The sequence below is a fragment of the Eucalyptus grandis genome, chromosome 2, assembly GCF_016545825.1.
Source record: "Eucalyptus grandis isolate ANBG69807.140 chromosome 2, ASM1654582v1, whole genome shotgun sequence".
Classification (NCBI taxonomy): Eukaryota; Viridiplantae; Streptophyta; class Magnoliopsida; order Myrtales; family Myrtaceae; genus Eucalyptus; species Eucalyptus grandis.
This window is the reverse complement of record NC_052613.1, coordinates 55,223,442-55,238,462: the sequence shown is the minus strand read 5'-3', so window position 1 is coordinate 55,238,462 and position 15,021 is coordinate 55,223,442. Positions and strand designations below refer to the sequence as shown.

The 15,021-nt window shown below is 40.1% G+C and overlaps 1 protein-coding gene across 1 annotated transcript; it reads right to left on the bottom strand.

Annotated features, from left to right (window-relative positions):
• Positions 1 to 5,945: 5,945 nt before the first annotated feature.
• LOC104433881 (flavonoid 3',5'-hydroxylase 2) lies at positions 5,946 to 7,946 on the bottom strand. The gene is made up of 3 exons (XM_010046774.3): positions 7,283 to 7,946; positions 6,918 to 7,159; positions 5,946 to 6,809 (listed from the first exon to the last, which is right to left on the bottom strand). The coding sequence occupies exons 1-3, from the start codon at positions 7,944 to 7,946 to the stop codon at positions 6,177 to 6,179; spliced, it is 1,539 nt and encodes a 512-aa protein (XP_010045076.2). The 3' UTR covers positions 5,946 to 6,176.
• Between the last annotated feature and the right edge of the window lie 7,075 nt (positions 7,947 to 15,021).

Sequence of the window (15,021 nt, the reverse complement as noted above, 5' to 3'; positions counted from 1 at the left end):
GAATGTTTTGAAGGGCAGCAGTGCTTTCTTTTCTCCTTGAGCTCCTCGAGATCTACCATTCTCCGTGAAGAATTATGGGATCATCGATGCATAAAAGATATGGTCCCCGTCACGTGATATGACGTAGACAAATAGAACTTTTTACGGAGCAGAGTGTAGATAGTGTATGATGCCAGCACTTGGCAACGTTATGATAACCTACTCCCCCACTCGAAATGAGAGGAGGGAGAGAGACGCTGTAAGTGTCATCCATCGTCCTCCCCGGATACGAATGCATTCGTCCGTGAATGATTTCATTTTCAAAAGTATTGGGTGGTGTTGGCCCTCCCTTCACTAAAAAAATTAATTTAAGAGGAGAGATTTTCCCTCACACTTAAAAGCTAATCATATGTCTCTTCCACAATCTCATCTTAAATCAAAGTCATAATAATTCATAACTCTCTCGTGTCCAGACTTGTTGGTAAATCTGTGCTCTGATACTATGTTGAGTGGTCTCAAGCCTCTTTTACGCTTCTAAATAGACCACCTACTCCTTCCACAACTAAAGTGAGACAACCTCAACAAAAATCTCATCCATCTCTATTCCTCAGTCGTTGAATAGAGTGTACAATATCATCGTAAATGTTCATGGCAGACACACTTCCATTTATTGAAATTTATCTAAAATTTACTCCTTCACACACACATATATATATATATATATATATACATATATATATATATGTATTGAGTTAATACTACCGAAAAAAATAGTGCATCTGTAACAAATTTATCCAAAATTAATTTTTTAATTAACTAAAAATCTCAAGTTGGTACGTTTGTCTCAAATTTATCATTTGTTAGTTTTTATTAAATTTTACTGTGAAATTGTTAAGTCTGATGATATGAAATAATTAACGGATTTACAAATTTAGAACTTTACCCTGTGTTTGTTGTAAGTATATCGGATTGTGATTAAAATCAGCGAACGAATATAAAGAAATGACGGGTTGATTAGATAACGTTCATGATTGAGTTGGCCATTAGGTACATATACTTATCACATAACGATGCTTTCGAAAGTAAATTATGCGCATAAATCCTGTAGTGAAAATCTCAATTTCGCCCTTCGGGTAATTAAATATTTGGACCGCGAATTGAAATGTAAACAACTTCAATCTGGCAGGCTATGGAGCCAGGAAGCCGAGGTTAAGTCAAATCGATGATTAATCTTCGCCTTCAATTATTCAAGACAGCGACGCACGATGGTAAGTCGAAGGGTTTGAATATGTCCCCCAATCCTCATCCGGAACCATCTGGCGTTGGCAAAGTCACCTGCCCCTGCCAATCACGTGCTTAACAACATTATCATTTCTCTGTTGCGTGGATTTCTTATCCTCGCTAGAATCTAAAACAGATACAAAAGAAGAAAAGGAACAGAGAGGTCTTCAAAGGTTAAGAAACGACGAAGGCTAGTTAGCTATGCATGTCAATCATTCGGATGAAATATCCAATCTTTATTATGACTCGACGCACTCACGCCCGCGGTCACGATACATTTAATGAGATACTTAGGATTTCTATTCGGCATGCAGATGATGTAAAAATTTTATACGATATACATTTAATAAGATTTTTAGGATTTTCATTTGGTACGCGGATGGTGTAAAAAATTTATGATTGAAAGAATATTCGAGCATCAACATGTATATAGTATTATGTAATACTTACCCACGCTAATTATCATGGAATGAAAACGCATATCTAGAATGAGGCTCTTTTTTTTTTTTTTTTTTTTTTTTCTTTTTTTTATATTGACACTTCAATCTTGTTCGTGCGATGATTTTTTACATGGCGTATCTCTCGAATAAAAACCTGTGTTCCTACAGACATGAATGGTTCATCCTATTCTTGTGAATTGGATGTCGTGTTCTCGAGATTTTTTTTTCTTCCAGGTCTTCACTTGGATTTTATTTGCAATGTCCGTACTTGTCATTTTAACAACTTTTGACTCCCTAAATGTTGATTTAGACAATGATTATTCTCATTTTTTTTTTGGAGAGATAACCTAAAAAGTTTATAAATTATTGTATGGATGCAAATTCGATTATAAACTCTTTAATTTGGCTAATCTAATCCTAAACCTTTTCAACAATTTGTTAATGTAGTTAGTTTGGTCAAATTTGATTAGCAATCATTGCCATGAACGTTAGCTATTCTATGTGTCGTGGCCAGCTACGTGAATGATTCTTTTGCATTTTTTTTTTTTTTATTTTTTTTCTTTTTTTTTTTCTCTTGTTTCTTTTCCTTCTTTTGTTTTCTTCTTCTTCTTCTTCTTCTTTTCCTTCTTTCACAATCTGTTGAGTTGTGGCAATGGCTGGCAACTAGCAATAGGTGAGCATCAACCTCTATTGAAGCTCACTAGACTCTGCCAAATCTGATGAGGACAATCTTGTTGGCCATGGCGATTGGTAAAGGAAGAAAAAAACATTAAAAAAAATGAAAGAAATTAAAAAAGAAGAAGCAAAGTTTAGATTTAAAAAAAATGTGAAAAATCACCTATGTTAGTGTCTGTTGTGCCACCTAAGAGGCTTGGCGTCCATATCAACAATTATCGGACGGAATCGTTCGGAAAATTACATTGATAAATCATCAAAAAATTTATGATTAAATTGATGAATTTAAGATTTAGAAATTGGCATCCGTATGCTGTTAATAAAAAATGACAAAAAGTGTAATAAAAATCGAGCGGGCCGGTTTTGTCTAGCCCATTCTTTTAGCAAAAATTTCGGCCTATCCAACCCATTTCTCTTGAAGGAGCTCTTTAGGCCCAATTTTCCTTTTTCTCTTTGAGCCCATGACCTGAGCCCTAGTGAATAAATAAGAGAAAGCCTGGCCCCTTTGTTTTCTCTCCCTTGCGTACGCTCACGGCTGTGAAGGGAATGACCCTGACGGGAAGAAGTTGACCGAATGACGCAAGGAGAGGAGAAAACATTAGGTGAGTTTCGTATGAGCGGGCACGTGACAGTGAGTGAGCGGGGGTGAGGTGAGCCAATCCAAGACCTTCTAGAATTCGTTCGAGTGAGGGGGTGTTCTCGTTTTGGATGTACCCTGTTCGGAGATGTGGAGCCAAGGGGGGTTCTTCGGAGAGAAATCTGAAGCCGAGAGGGCGAGTAGAGAGACCGAGAACGAGTGAGCCCCGGCCGACATCTCAGCCGCCCGCGAACCCCGTCCAACGACCTCTCCCGATGACGTCCTCAAGCTGAGCAGGTCAGTCCCAACTCTGCTCTTGCCCTGTTTTGGGCACGCCGGGCCGGAGCTCCGGGCCGTCCGGCTCATGTGAACTCCATCTCACATCGTCCTTGTGTCTTGTCCCTGTGTTTTTGTATGTTTTCATGAGTCTCGGCACGAGCTTGAGTGTCAGCCATTTCGTGGTCCTTTTATTTTAGCCAGTGGGCCCCAGCCCCAACTGCTGAATGAAACGTTTAAGTTTGATCCGCGTTCACGCTCTTTGTTCGGGGCTGAATCGATGTGTTGTTAATCTTACCAATTTGCTGTGATTTCAAGCTTGACGTTGTTTGGGGACTGCCTATGGCTTGGCCTTGCCGTTTTTCTTGTTGCGTTGGAATGGGTGGGTCAAGTCAGACGAGGCCATAAATAATTCAATCCAAATTGACCCTTAACTCGCTTATGACTATTTATTCATAATGTAAATTCATTGACTCGTATTTGACTCGATCCATAATATTAAAACACTTCCATATTTATCCAAATTTAGAAAATCGAATTTCTCATGATTTTAAAAAAAAAAAAATTATGTATATTATTAAAACACTTTCATACAATTACAAAGTTAATGGATGATTATTAGAATTTTAAAAAAATAATTATAGCTTCATTTATTTCACAAAAATAATAATATTTATGGAAATTGATAATATTTTTTCAATATTTGGTTGAAACCTACAAATGAATTAGAAAAAAATTCTAGCATTTTGTATGAAAATGTGATCCTTGGCCGATGACCTAGTGGTAACGGCGACGGCAGCAACAGCAGTGGCTCGATGGCGATCGAAGTGGAGGACTAGCGAAGGATGGTGGCTTAGCGACGGACTGAACTCTGGCCAAGATTGCCGGAGGTGGAGGGTGGGTCAGATTCGGTTGACCGGGTTTGAGGTCGCGGGTTCATTGCTGGGCCGAGCATACGAAGAAAGTGGGCTGGGCCAAAAACAATAAATAAAAAAAAAAAAAGAGAAATAGGCCGGAGGCTGCGAGTGGGCTGAAGGTAAGGCCGGATGTGCGAATTGATCTAGACAAAGCGAAAATAGACCCAATTTGGTTGATTTAGCCCTAGCAAATTTGGACCAGGCCTTAGGACCTGGTCCAACTTCTGACCCAACCGGGATTGATAGGGTTTGGGTCAAACCGACGATTCAAACTAGGTCCATTGACTTGGTCCGAAGTCCTTTTTTTTTTTTAATTAAAAATAATTAAATAAAAAAAAATAGAAAATTCATGAAAATAAAAAAATTCAAATAACGTTCAGGATGAACCCTAGATTATACTTGATTGCACCTCGTAAATTGATTGTTATTTTCAATTTTAGAATGGTTGGGATGAATTCCAAATTCTTCGATAGGCTACATTACACTTTGATTAGCACGTAATCCAGTTTAGATACCAAAACAGCACTAGTTGTATAGCCAATATAATTAAGTCCCCGAACCCAAAATCTTCGATTGCTGCATCCATCAAGATAATACTCCCATGTCTTGATTAAGGTTTCTAGTCGACTCTCAACAATGGCTAGTGGCAGCTCATTTTGAACAAATAAATTGGGAAACAAATGTTACATGAGATATGGACTTGAGAAAGTCCACACTTTGTAAATAAGTACCCTTAAACCTATTCCCCTCAAGAAGTAGGTCATGATAGTGTGGCGACTCTACTTGAGAATTTTGAACTTAGGCCTAATAAAGTTAATTGTGTGTTAACTAATGTGGTTGTAAGGTGGCATATTCGTGAATGTGAGGTAAGTCTACTAATGTCATGTTAAGTGTTAGGTGCAAGTCGTGAGTCATAAGGAATGAAATGTTTGTTGACATGTTTGTTTTATAGGGTGGTATAAGGAACGAGAGTTTATATGAATGAAATTGAAGCACCGTTTGCATATTAATTATTGTGCTTACCTTTATATATATATATATATATACTTTAGCAATACATATTTGCACACATAACCCGTGGCTAAATCCTAGCTATACCTTATGAAACACTTAGAAGGGATCGAGTATTGATTGGACTTTACCCAATTAGTGCCCATAAGACAATCATTCTCTATCCCATTTATTTCTTCGAAAGAAATAAGTTCGACCCAACCACAATTTGCGATATGGGAAAAGATTTACTATTTCATTAAAATAAATCCAACCCCACCGTAGGTTGTAACACCGCACAATAAAATTATGACTTTTTTTTTGTGATTCTCTCTCATTAATTGGATGAATGTATTCTTTATGGATGAAACTAAGACGGGGGAAGCAAAACATTGCTCCTCACACATCAAGCACAGCAAGTAATCGGACCCGTGTAGGTTTCTTACTTCTGATAAGTTACAAGCTCGCCAAACAAGACAAGTGACCGTCCTTTATCACGCGACGGTTCCTTCCCGCGACGTGCGCTTCCCGCGTGGAGGCATCGAGGGAAGTATTGCGTAGCCTTTCCGCTTCCGAAGAGGCATGTTCCGTGATAAATTGCATTTTACCATACATAAACAAGCGAGCAAAAAAAGGAGGTGAGTCATCCATCGCATTAGCAAAGTGACCCTACTAATTTCAACTAAACCATTATCTCTAAAGAGCCAAAAAAAAAAAAAACTAATTTAAATTATATGTTACGGGATTAGTAAATAATGGCAACGCCACTTTTATCATTGCTAGTGAACTTCCATTACCACAACAAAGATATACATATAACAAAGTTTTATATAATCAACGCGGAGCACGAGCGAATATTATATACTAAATTCAGGTTATCACAATATGACAACAGTCGATTATTCAAATTACATAAAGAAAGAAAATACACCGAAAGAGGAGCGAAGACCCCATCTAATGACCCATCACGAGTCTAGTAAGTTCTCCAAGGACGACGACAGTGTCGGATTCTCGTAGTGGGAGAGCTTTTTGCGTGAAGCTCTAAGATGCGTACGCGCTAACGGAGAGCCGTGGGGTGACGACGGCCGAGAGGGGCACGGCCTTTTGCAACGCCAGGCCGAATGCCTCGTCCATGTTCAGCTTATCCACGCCGTCCGGCAGCTTCCAGTCGAACGAGTGAATAAACGTCCCCAGTATGTACTCGACCAGCATGATCCCGATCCTCGTCCCGGCGCAGATCCTCCGCCCCGCCCCGAACGGGATAAGCTCGAAGTCGTTCCCGCGGGGGTCAATCCTTGCGTTCCTCCCGCTCAGGAACCGCTCCGGGGTGAAGTCCAGAGGGTTCTCCCAAACGTCCGGGTCCCGCCCGATCGCCCATATGTTCACGCTCAGCCTCGTGTTCTTGGGGATGTAGTAGCCGTTCACTTGGCACGCCTCGGTCGAGACTCTCGGTAGGTTTAGTGGTGTCGATGGATGTTTTCGGAAGCTCTCCTTGCATATGGCCTGCAAGTACGGGAGCTTCGGGAGGTCGGATTCCTCAAGGCGTCGGTGCCGCCCGATGACTCGGTCCATCTCTTCGTGGGCTCGCTTGAGGATGCTGGGCTTCTTCAACATCTCGGCCAGCGACCACTCGATTATGCTCGATGAAGTATCAGTGCCCGCAGTGAACAAATTCTAGAAAAAAGAGATAACGAGATCAGTACTTATCAACGTCACAAGTTGATGAAGAAGCCAAGAATCGACATGATAGATTTTGTTCGATTCACTTAGACATGTATATACCAAGAGAAGAGCCTTAATGTTGGTCAAACTAAGCTTCTCGTCCCCAGAGTTATCTCGGTTAGCCATGACAACATCGAGAAAATCCCGGTTTCCTTTACGCTCGTGAGCAGTTGCCGAGTGTTGCTCGATCATCTTCGTCAAAAGCCCGTCGAATTTCTTGTGCAAGCGCTTCATTCCACCTTCGATCCCTTGTAAGTCCATCCACGCAACTGACGGGATGAAGTCGCCGATGTTAAAGATCCCTACATCAAGTAAGGGAATTAGGGTAACTTTCGTGAGCCTGCCTTATATTCGAGCAATTAACAACTCGCGTGATAGCTAAGCGTATTTATGTTTTTATTTCAAATGTCTTTCGACTGCTATACCTGCGCTTGTCATCAGCTCTACCACCATGTCCTTGAATTCGTTAGACTCGGAGCCCTTCGTCACGAACACCCTTCGGCTCAAAATGACTTGCCCTATCATGTTCGCCATGGCATAGGTCAACATCTCCGGCACCACCACCGGCTCGCCTCGCTTGCTGCACTTGCACATGGCTTGAAGCATGTACCCTAGCTCGGACGTTCGGACGCGAGCCCAGTCCTCGAGGGCCTTCCCTCCGAGCATGTGCAAATTGCTCAGCTTCCTAAGTAACTTCCACCTCGGGCCATAGTCAGCGAAGACCATGTCCTGCGCGTCATAGGCCAAGTGGGTCGCGCCCGCATTCGGGGGCCTATTGGAGAAGTTGATGTCTAGGGTTTTCAAGAAAGCCCGGGCGGCGTCAGGGGTCGACGCCACGACCATGCCGCACGTGCCCATTTTCAGGTACATCACCGGCCCGTACTTCTTGGCCATTTTGGCCAGCGCTACATGGGGCATGTTCCCCAAGAGAGGGATGGTGCCGATGACCGGCCACCCTTTCGGCCCCGGTGGGAGTTTACGGGAGCTCAAGCGAATCAGGAGGGAGCTGACGAAGAATCGGGTGATGAGGAAGAGGAGAGCCGCGGAGGCGATCTCTCGGAGCAGGACTTTGTTGGTGAGAATCATCATCTCTGTGTCACAAGTGTCGGGATACGATCCAATAAGTAGGGAAGGGCGGTGACACTTCTTAGTGTGTTGTATGCTGCATTATATAGACAGATGAAAACGCATACAAGCGCAATCTGGGTAGCTCGACAGGGCACGAGATTTCTCACCAAACCCCTTAGTCTCAAATTTGCAGAAGAGGTTTTGAAGGTCACCAGTGTTTTCCTTTCGCCTTGTGCTCTTTGAGATCTACCATTCTCCTTGAAGAGGTACGGGATTATATCGGCAACACAATATCAAATTATATCTATGTTGGCAAAAGATACGGCCACGTGGTATGATGTAAGAGGGAGCACAGTGCAGATACAAATGAAATGTATGATGCAGCGCTTGGTGCATCTTTCTGCTAATTTTCTCATTTTCAAAGCCCGTCCGTCTCTATATTTTAGTCCTTGAATACCGTCTAACATCATCGTAAACATCCGTGCGAAACGCACCTTTTACTTATCAAAGTTCTACACGGCTTGTATATGTAAAACTTACCCCTTCACATACAGGTATATATCGTTTCTTTTTTTTTTCTTTTTTTTTTTGTCAGGTCTTGTCGAGAACTATTGCAGGAACCAGTTAAGTTCATTAAAAGTAGAAATAACATGGTCGTGGGGTCTTCAAAATTCGAAAGCGCGTGCTTTTAAGGAAGTTGATTTTTAGGGCTTTTATTTGGCATGCTCCCATTATTACAAAAATCGTGAACAAAAGACTCGATGGCGAATTGTACGTTGCTATCACAGAAAAGAAAAACTTTCCCAGAGGGGAAAACTTCAGCTACCGTTCTCGCTCTGATGCGAAGCGATTTTGAATCTTTGAGCAGGGCATGGGACCGCATTCAAGGTACTAAAGAATGGATATAGATTAAAACGAACGGTGATTATAGACGGAGAAATGGCTGATTGATTAGCTAAGGTTCCATTATTGATAGTTTATTTCATCAACAATCTCCAATGGTGCACATCCATATCACGGAATGATCCTTTCGAAATTAAATTATTCACGTGAACCGTGTAATGAAAATCTCAACTCCATCATCATTGGCTTGGACGGTTTCACTTTCAGCCGGGTAATTAAATATTCGTACCGCCAGTTGATAAAAATTGACTTTGTAAACTAAGTCAGTCGCGGAGGCTCGGAAGCCCGGATCATGCCCAACGGATGATCAGTCTTCGCCTTAGTTATTTAAGACCTGATGGATGACTTCAGGAGATTGAGTTTGTATTTCATAATCCTAATCCAGAATCACCTGGTTTAGGTAAAATCACCAGCACTACCGATCACGTGCTTAACAACATTTATCTTTCCCTGCTGCATAGGTATCTGATCTCACTAGAATATAAAACAGATAAAAAGAAAAGAAAAGAAAAGTCTCCAAAAATTAAGGAAAAAAACCCTTATCTTTCTCTGTTGCATTGATATCCGAGTCACTATAATATAAAGCAGATAAAAAGAAAAGAAAAGAAAAGTCTACAAAAATTAAGAAAAAACCCAACAAAGACTTGTCGGCTACCTCCAAGATTTTTCCTAATTTTTATGAATATGTGAACCGACTCGACTAACTAACGCCCACATGCACGGTACATATAATGAGATTTTTAGGGTTTCTGATTGGTAGGTTCTGACGGTGTAAAAAAGAATTATAACAGAAAGAAAATTTCAAGCGTCGATACGTATAGATTAGTGCGTAATATTATTCTACACAAGCAAACATAGAATGAAAACTCTTTTTTATTAATATAATGAGTTCTTTTTATTTGTGATTCAAGCTTGTTTGTGTAATGATCTTTTTTTACATGGCGCTTGTATCGAATAAAAGCTCGCATGCCCACGGACACGAACGGATCAACCTATTCCTGTGAATCGGATGCCTTGCTCTCGAGATTTTTCTTTTCGGGTCCTTGCTTGGATTTTTTTTCGCGATGTTTGTATTCAGTCATTTTTAACGGCCTTTAACCGCCTAACTGTTGATTTAGACCATGATTTGATCGTGACAAAGGATAGTTTCACGGATAGCTTTGACGCGAAACTTTACCTTTTAGTACACCTGAAAAAGTTTATTCTCATATCCAATTAGTCAGATAAGAAGCCTTGTCGTTGACTCTTCGCCGAGGTAATTATCGCAGTGCCACGTGTTCATTATCAACGATTATATTAACCACAATTACTCAACATTATCCCAATTAGTTGTGACTAGACCTATCAAAATTAATCATAAGCAGATTTCTGGAAAATTATCAAAAAAATCCTAAATCGATTCCAATTCAGTTCTAAACTTTTTTTTGACTAATTTAATCATTAACTTTTTTTTGTTAATTCAATCTTATATCTTTTGCATTTATGCTAATTTAGTCAATATGGCTAAATTTAGTTGGTTAGTGCTAATGTGGACATTGGCCGACGTCGACCATCGACCAATTTTATAATATTTTTTTTTCAAATTTTTTTATTAATTTTTTTCTTTTTCTTTTTTTCTTTTTTTTTCCTACTGTTCTTCTTCTTCCCCCCACAATGGCCGACAAGTCACTAGCCACTAAGCAAGGGTTGCGAAACCTCGCCGGCCAGCTGGCAAGGGTTGTGAGCCTTCGCCTAGCCTCGCCCAGATCTGAGCGAGGATAGCCTCGCCATAGCCTCATCGGCTGTGGTGAAGGCGGTCTTGCCTGTGGCTCGGAAGGCCATGGCCACCTTCACCTGCGACCGGTGAAGCCCTCACAACCCCTAAGCCTTCGCAAGGTGCCTCATGGTCCTCCCCCTCCGTCTTAGGCACTCTCTCTCTCTCTCTCTCTCTCTCTACACCAATGGTCGTCGGCCCCAATTGAGCCTCACCACCACATTTCAATCTTGATCCGAGGTGGTTGCACCTCATAAAGGCCTAAAGACCGCGGGCAAAGGCGGCCATGGCCCCTGGCGAGACTACCCTCACTTAGATTTAGGCAAGGTCGCGTTGCCTGCAACCCCCTAGCCTCTCCCTCTAGGTGAGGCTAGTGAGGGCCCGTGACCCTTGCTAGCCACTATGAGGGGTGGGTGAAGAAGAAGAGCAATAGGAGGAAAAGAAAAAAATGAAAGGAAAAAACAGAATAAAAATAAAAACATTAATAAAAAATTTCAATAAAATAAAATATTATTAAAAAATTGACACATCAACATCGGCCGAATGATTAACGCTGGCCAATGTCCACGTCAACACCAACCAGTCAAATTTGGCGGATTCACTGAATTGACATAATTGCAAAGGTGTAGGATCGAATTGACAGAAAAAAATGTTTAGCACTAAATTGAAAAAATCACAATAGATATAAGATTATTTTAGTAATTTTATTTCTTAATCCATATGTAATGAACTATATTATCATGTGGGTTAGTTATATTCAATAATTAGTCATTCATTCATGTGTTTGGAATGGTGAAGATCAAAATAATAGGAGTGTTAAATAAGTTCATAATTTATTTAAACCAAACTCGCCATTATGACTCTCTTCACTTTCTCATTCAATCTCGTGTTCACTCATTCTATGCTTTCACCTTAATTTGGATATGAATCTTTCTAGATTTGGTTAAATATATAAATATTTCAACAATATAGGTTGGGTTGGGAATTGGTCAAAACAAGTTAAATTTATCGATTTAGATTAGATCATTCGACCGACCCAACCCGATCTGTCCGTATGATAGTTTTCTGCCGTTTGTGCGGTGGCTGCCGTATGATAGTTTTCTGCCGTTTGTGCGGTGACTGCCGTGCCCGAGATGCATTGAATCATGTGGTTTGCCTCGTTCATGAGATTGATATGGTCTAACAGGTAATCATGTCGTTAGTGTGATGATTTAGAGAGACCGAAGTGCATCTACCAAGCGTGCTTGAGCCCTAACCCGATCTCAATTAGACTTTCCTGTATGTAGAGAAAAATCTCAGTGGACCTTGTGGGAAGTTTTGTAGAGGATGCACTAGATAGATATTCGAAGCCACCAAAAAAAAAAGGAAAAAAGAAGAAAGGAAATCAGCTCACAAGTGCTAAACATAAAAACCGTGTATGTACATCGAGAGAGAGAGAGAGAGAGAGAGAGAGAGACAGAGAGAGAGTAAAAATTGTACATTGAGTGAGGATAACTCTAGTAAGATTTTGTTGGAAATTCAACGTAATTCTTGACCAGAAACTGGTTTAGCTCTAGCTTTATTGAATATTTCTATGCTTTTTTTTTTCTTTTCGATCTTTTATTTGATTGTTTCCTTTTGGGTAAATGGCAAATGTGGTAAACTATTAAGCTCTTCTCGAGGAGAGAGGGACCGAGTATCACCTGGATCAAACTCTGAAAAAAGAGTACCCAAGTAACCACACCGGAGGGTTTCTATACGCCCTCAAGGGACCAATTTACCATCTTAAAAATGCTGTACTCAAGAGCGATTTGTCGTACCCCTATGGAAAATGTTGTATTTTGCGAATACCTCAAAGATTTTCAATGATCATTTCAAGATCGATTCTTTCATAATCCAAGCACCATTCGTAGGAGTGCTTGACCATATGAGGGTGAGGGCTGACTTATTACTCACTCGATAGGCCCTTTCCCAACTGTAATAAGACTTGGGATGTCACAACATCGCTCCCTTAAAGAACCAACGACCTCATCAATGTCGGAGAATATTATATAAGCCGTATTAATTGAGATTGAAATTTATTATTCTACGAGATTAGTCTAATGAGGTGAGATATAAAGATTATTAATAAGTCTGATATAAACTAGCTTGTGTAGGCCAAGTAAAGCTTAAGATGTAATAAGAGGGCATGAGAGTTAAAACTTTACAAATAATGCTCAAATCTCTTATTTAACTCTAATGTACAAGTAACTCACATAAGAAGTGTTTACTAAACACCCATATAAAGTGATAAAAAAGAAGCACTTAGCTTTATATCATCGTTATTTCGCATTAAGAACGATGAATTCTAAATTAGATGCATAAATTTCTTATCTTAATTATTTGTGTTGTATATTCTAGCTATGGTAATCTTAAAGTCTCGTTTTCGTGATTTATGGGCCCATAGTACTTGGCAATAGTACCCTTACGAGAGGTGTCAGTTTTTGAGTACTTTACGACAATGATTATGCATCTGGAAAATTAAATTGACGAAGTGGATATGATCGATGAGGAAATAAATTTTAGAGCAGCATTCCAAAGAATTTTAATGCAGGCCCACCTAAAATTTTCTTGCAGAGATGTAGAGCCGAAAGGCGCTTTCGAACCAACCAAATCCCAGGGGAGGGACGCGGCGGATCCGCAGTCTTCTAGGCCTTCCCTGTTGGACAACTGAAACCCTAGCAACCCCATTAATTATTTTCTATTGCCTGTCTCTATCCTTGCGCTCGAAATATCATCTCGTTATATATAAAGAAAGGCTAAGAAGGGACACGTATCACGTCTCGATGGAACCAAAGCAGGAACCAACCCTCTTTCTTCCGGGACATTCGACAGTTCGTTGACGACGGATCATGCACGTGCCGTCTGCCGGTCTCCTCCGCCACCGGTTGTTGACGTGCTTCCGCAAGTAGCAGCTGTCCATCTCGGATGTGACCGGGATCGATCGGATCGGATCGGATGGAAGGGCCGGCTATGGAACGATGATGTGACACCCCTATCGTATCGACCCGACCGTTCTTTCAGTGGTCAAGAACCTTGGCAGTATCAAAACCTTCCTCTTTTAGCCATATTCTCTTCCTCCTTCTCGATTGCGCCGTACACAACTTGAAACCAAAGTTTGTAGCTCCTCAATAGTTAGGAAGTACTGACATTCTCTTGGAGTCTTTATGTGGTGTTGGATATTTCTATACGTGTTCGATTCTCGGTCAACACGTATTGAAAAATCCTATATCCAATCAACTTTCTCGATACTTTTCGATTCTCAAATCGAAATTTTTGCATACGAGTTTCTGACACGTAATTCTGATATCGACGTCAATTTTAATAATTCAATAAATGAGAGATCAAAATATATATATACATAAAAAAAAATAAAACATGATAATAAACATAATAAATGGAGAAAGAAAAAAACATAGCATTTTATTCTCTTCCGATTTCCATTTCCCATGACATACAATTCACCCCTTAAGTTTTTTTTTTTTTTTTTCCTTTTCCAACATATCTAACATGCAAGTCCAAAATATAGATGCTTATTTTTTCTTCAAGTTTTATAAATTATTGAAATAGAGTTAAATTTGTCAAATTGAAACAATGAATAATATTAATAAATGGCAGATTAATGTTTTTAATGTATATTCATTCTAGGCTTTTTTAATTATTTATTTATTTATGAATTTGATTCAAATTAATTTGATTAAAATAATCATAAAAATATATAAAAATATTTAATATACAACGTGTCACAACGTATTAGAACTCTCTGTTTTTTTTTTTAAAAATAACGTGTCAGCGTGTCGTGTCGTGTCGCATGTCGTGGTGCTACTTAGCTCAATAGTCCTCCTGCGTGACAAGTTCACTCAACTTGTGATGGAGACCGATTACTTGCTATTGCATATAGCATTCCGCGCATCGGCTTACAAAATTTTTGTATAGTTTGAACTACCAGTTTATGCATTCCAATTAATTTCGTGCTTGAATTTAATAACATTCTCGTTTACATACATTTGGCTTATTTTTCAACCGCGACACGGGCAATCACGCCTTGCATCTGGCATGCGAACATTTTCTCCTACCTAACAAGTAACAAGTGAACCTTTAAAACTGTCGGACAAAACTGTCGGAGCATAACAAAGATGAGATTGTACAGCTTAGAACCAGAAACTCCCCTAACAACGTATTTTCTGCTGAGCCCATATCTAACCACCCGGTATCCTCCCAAGTTCTTCCCTTTAAACCAGTGATGAGTACATGTAATGCCCGCTATTATCAAAGTGTCTGCTCGATAGTCCATGAACTTCTCCGGCGAAAACAAAAAGATACATTAGTGTTCGAAAGGATGAGACTTTTGTTCTTTTGTCATCATGTTTCTCCGGAATCACATCATCAGACAAATACATCGCGTCGCTTCTTCGGATTTGC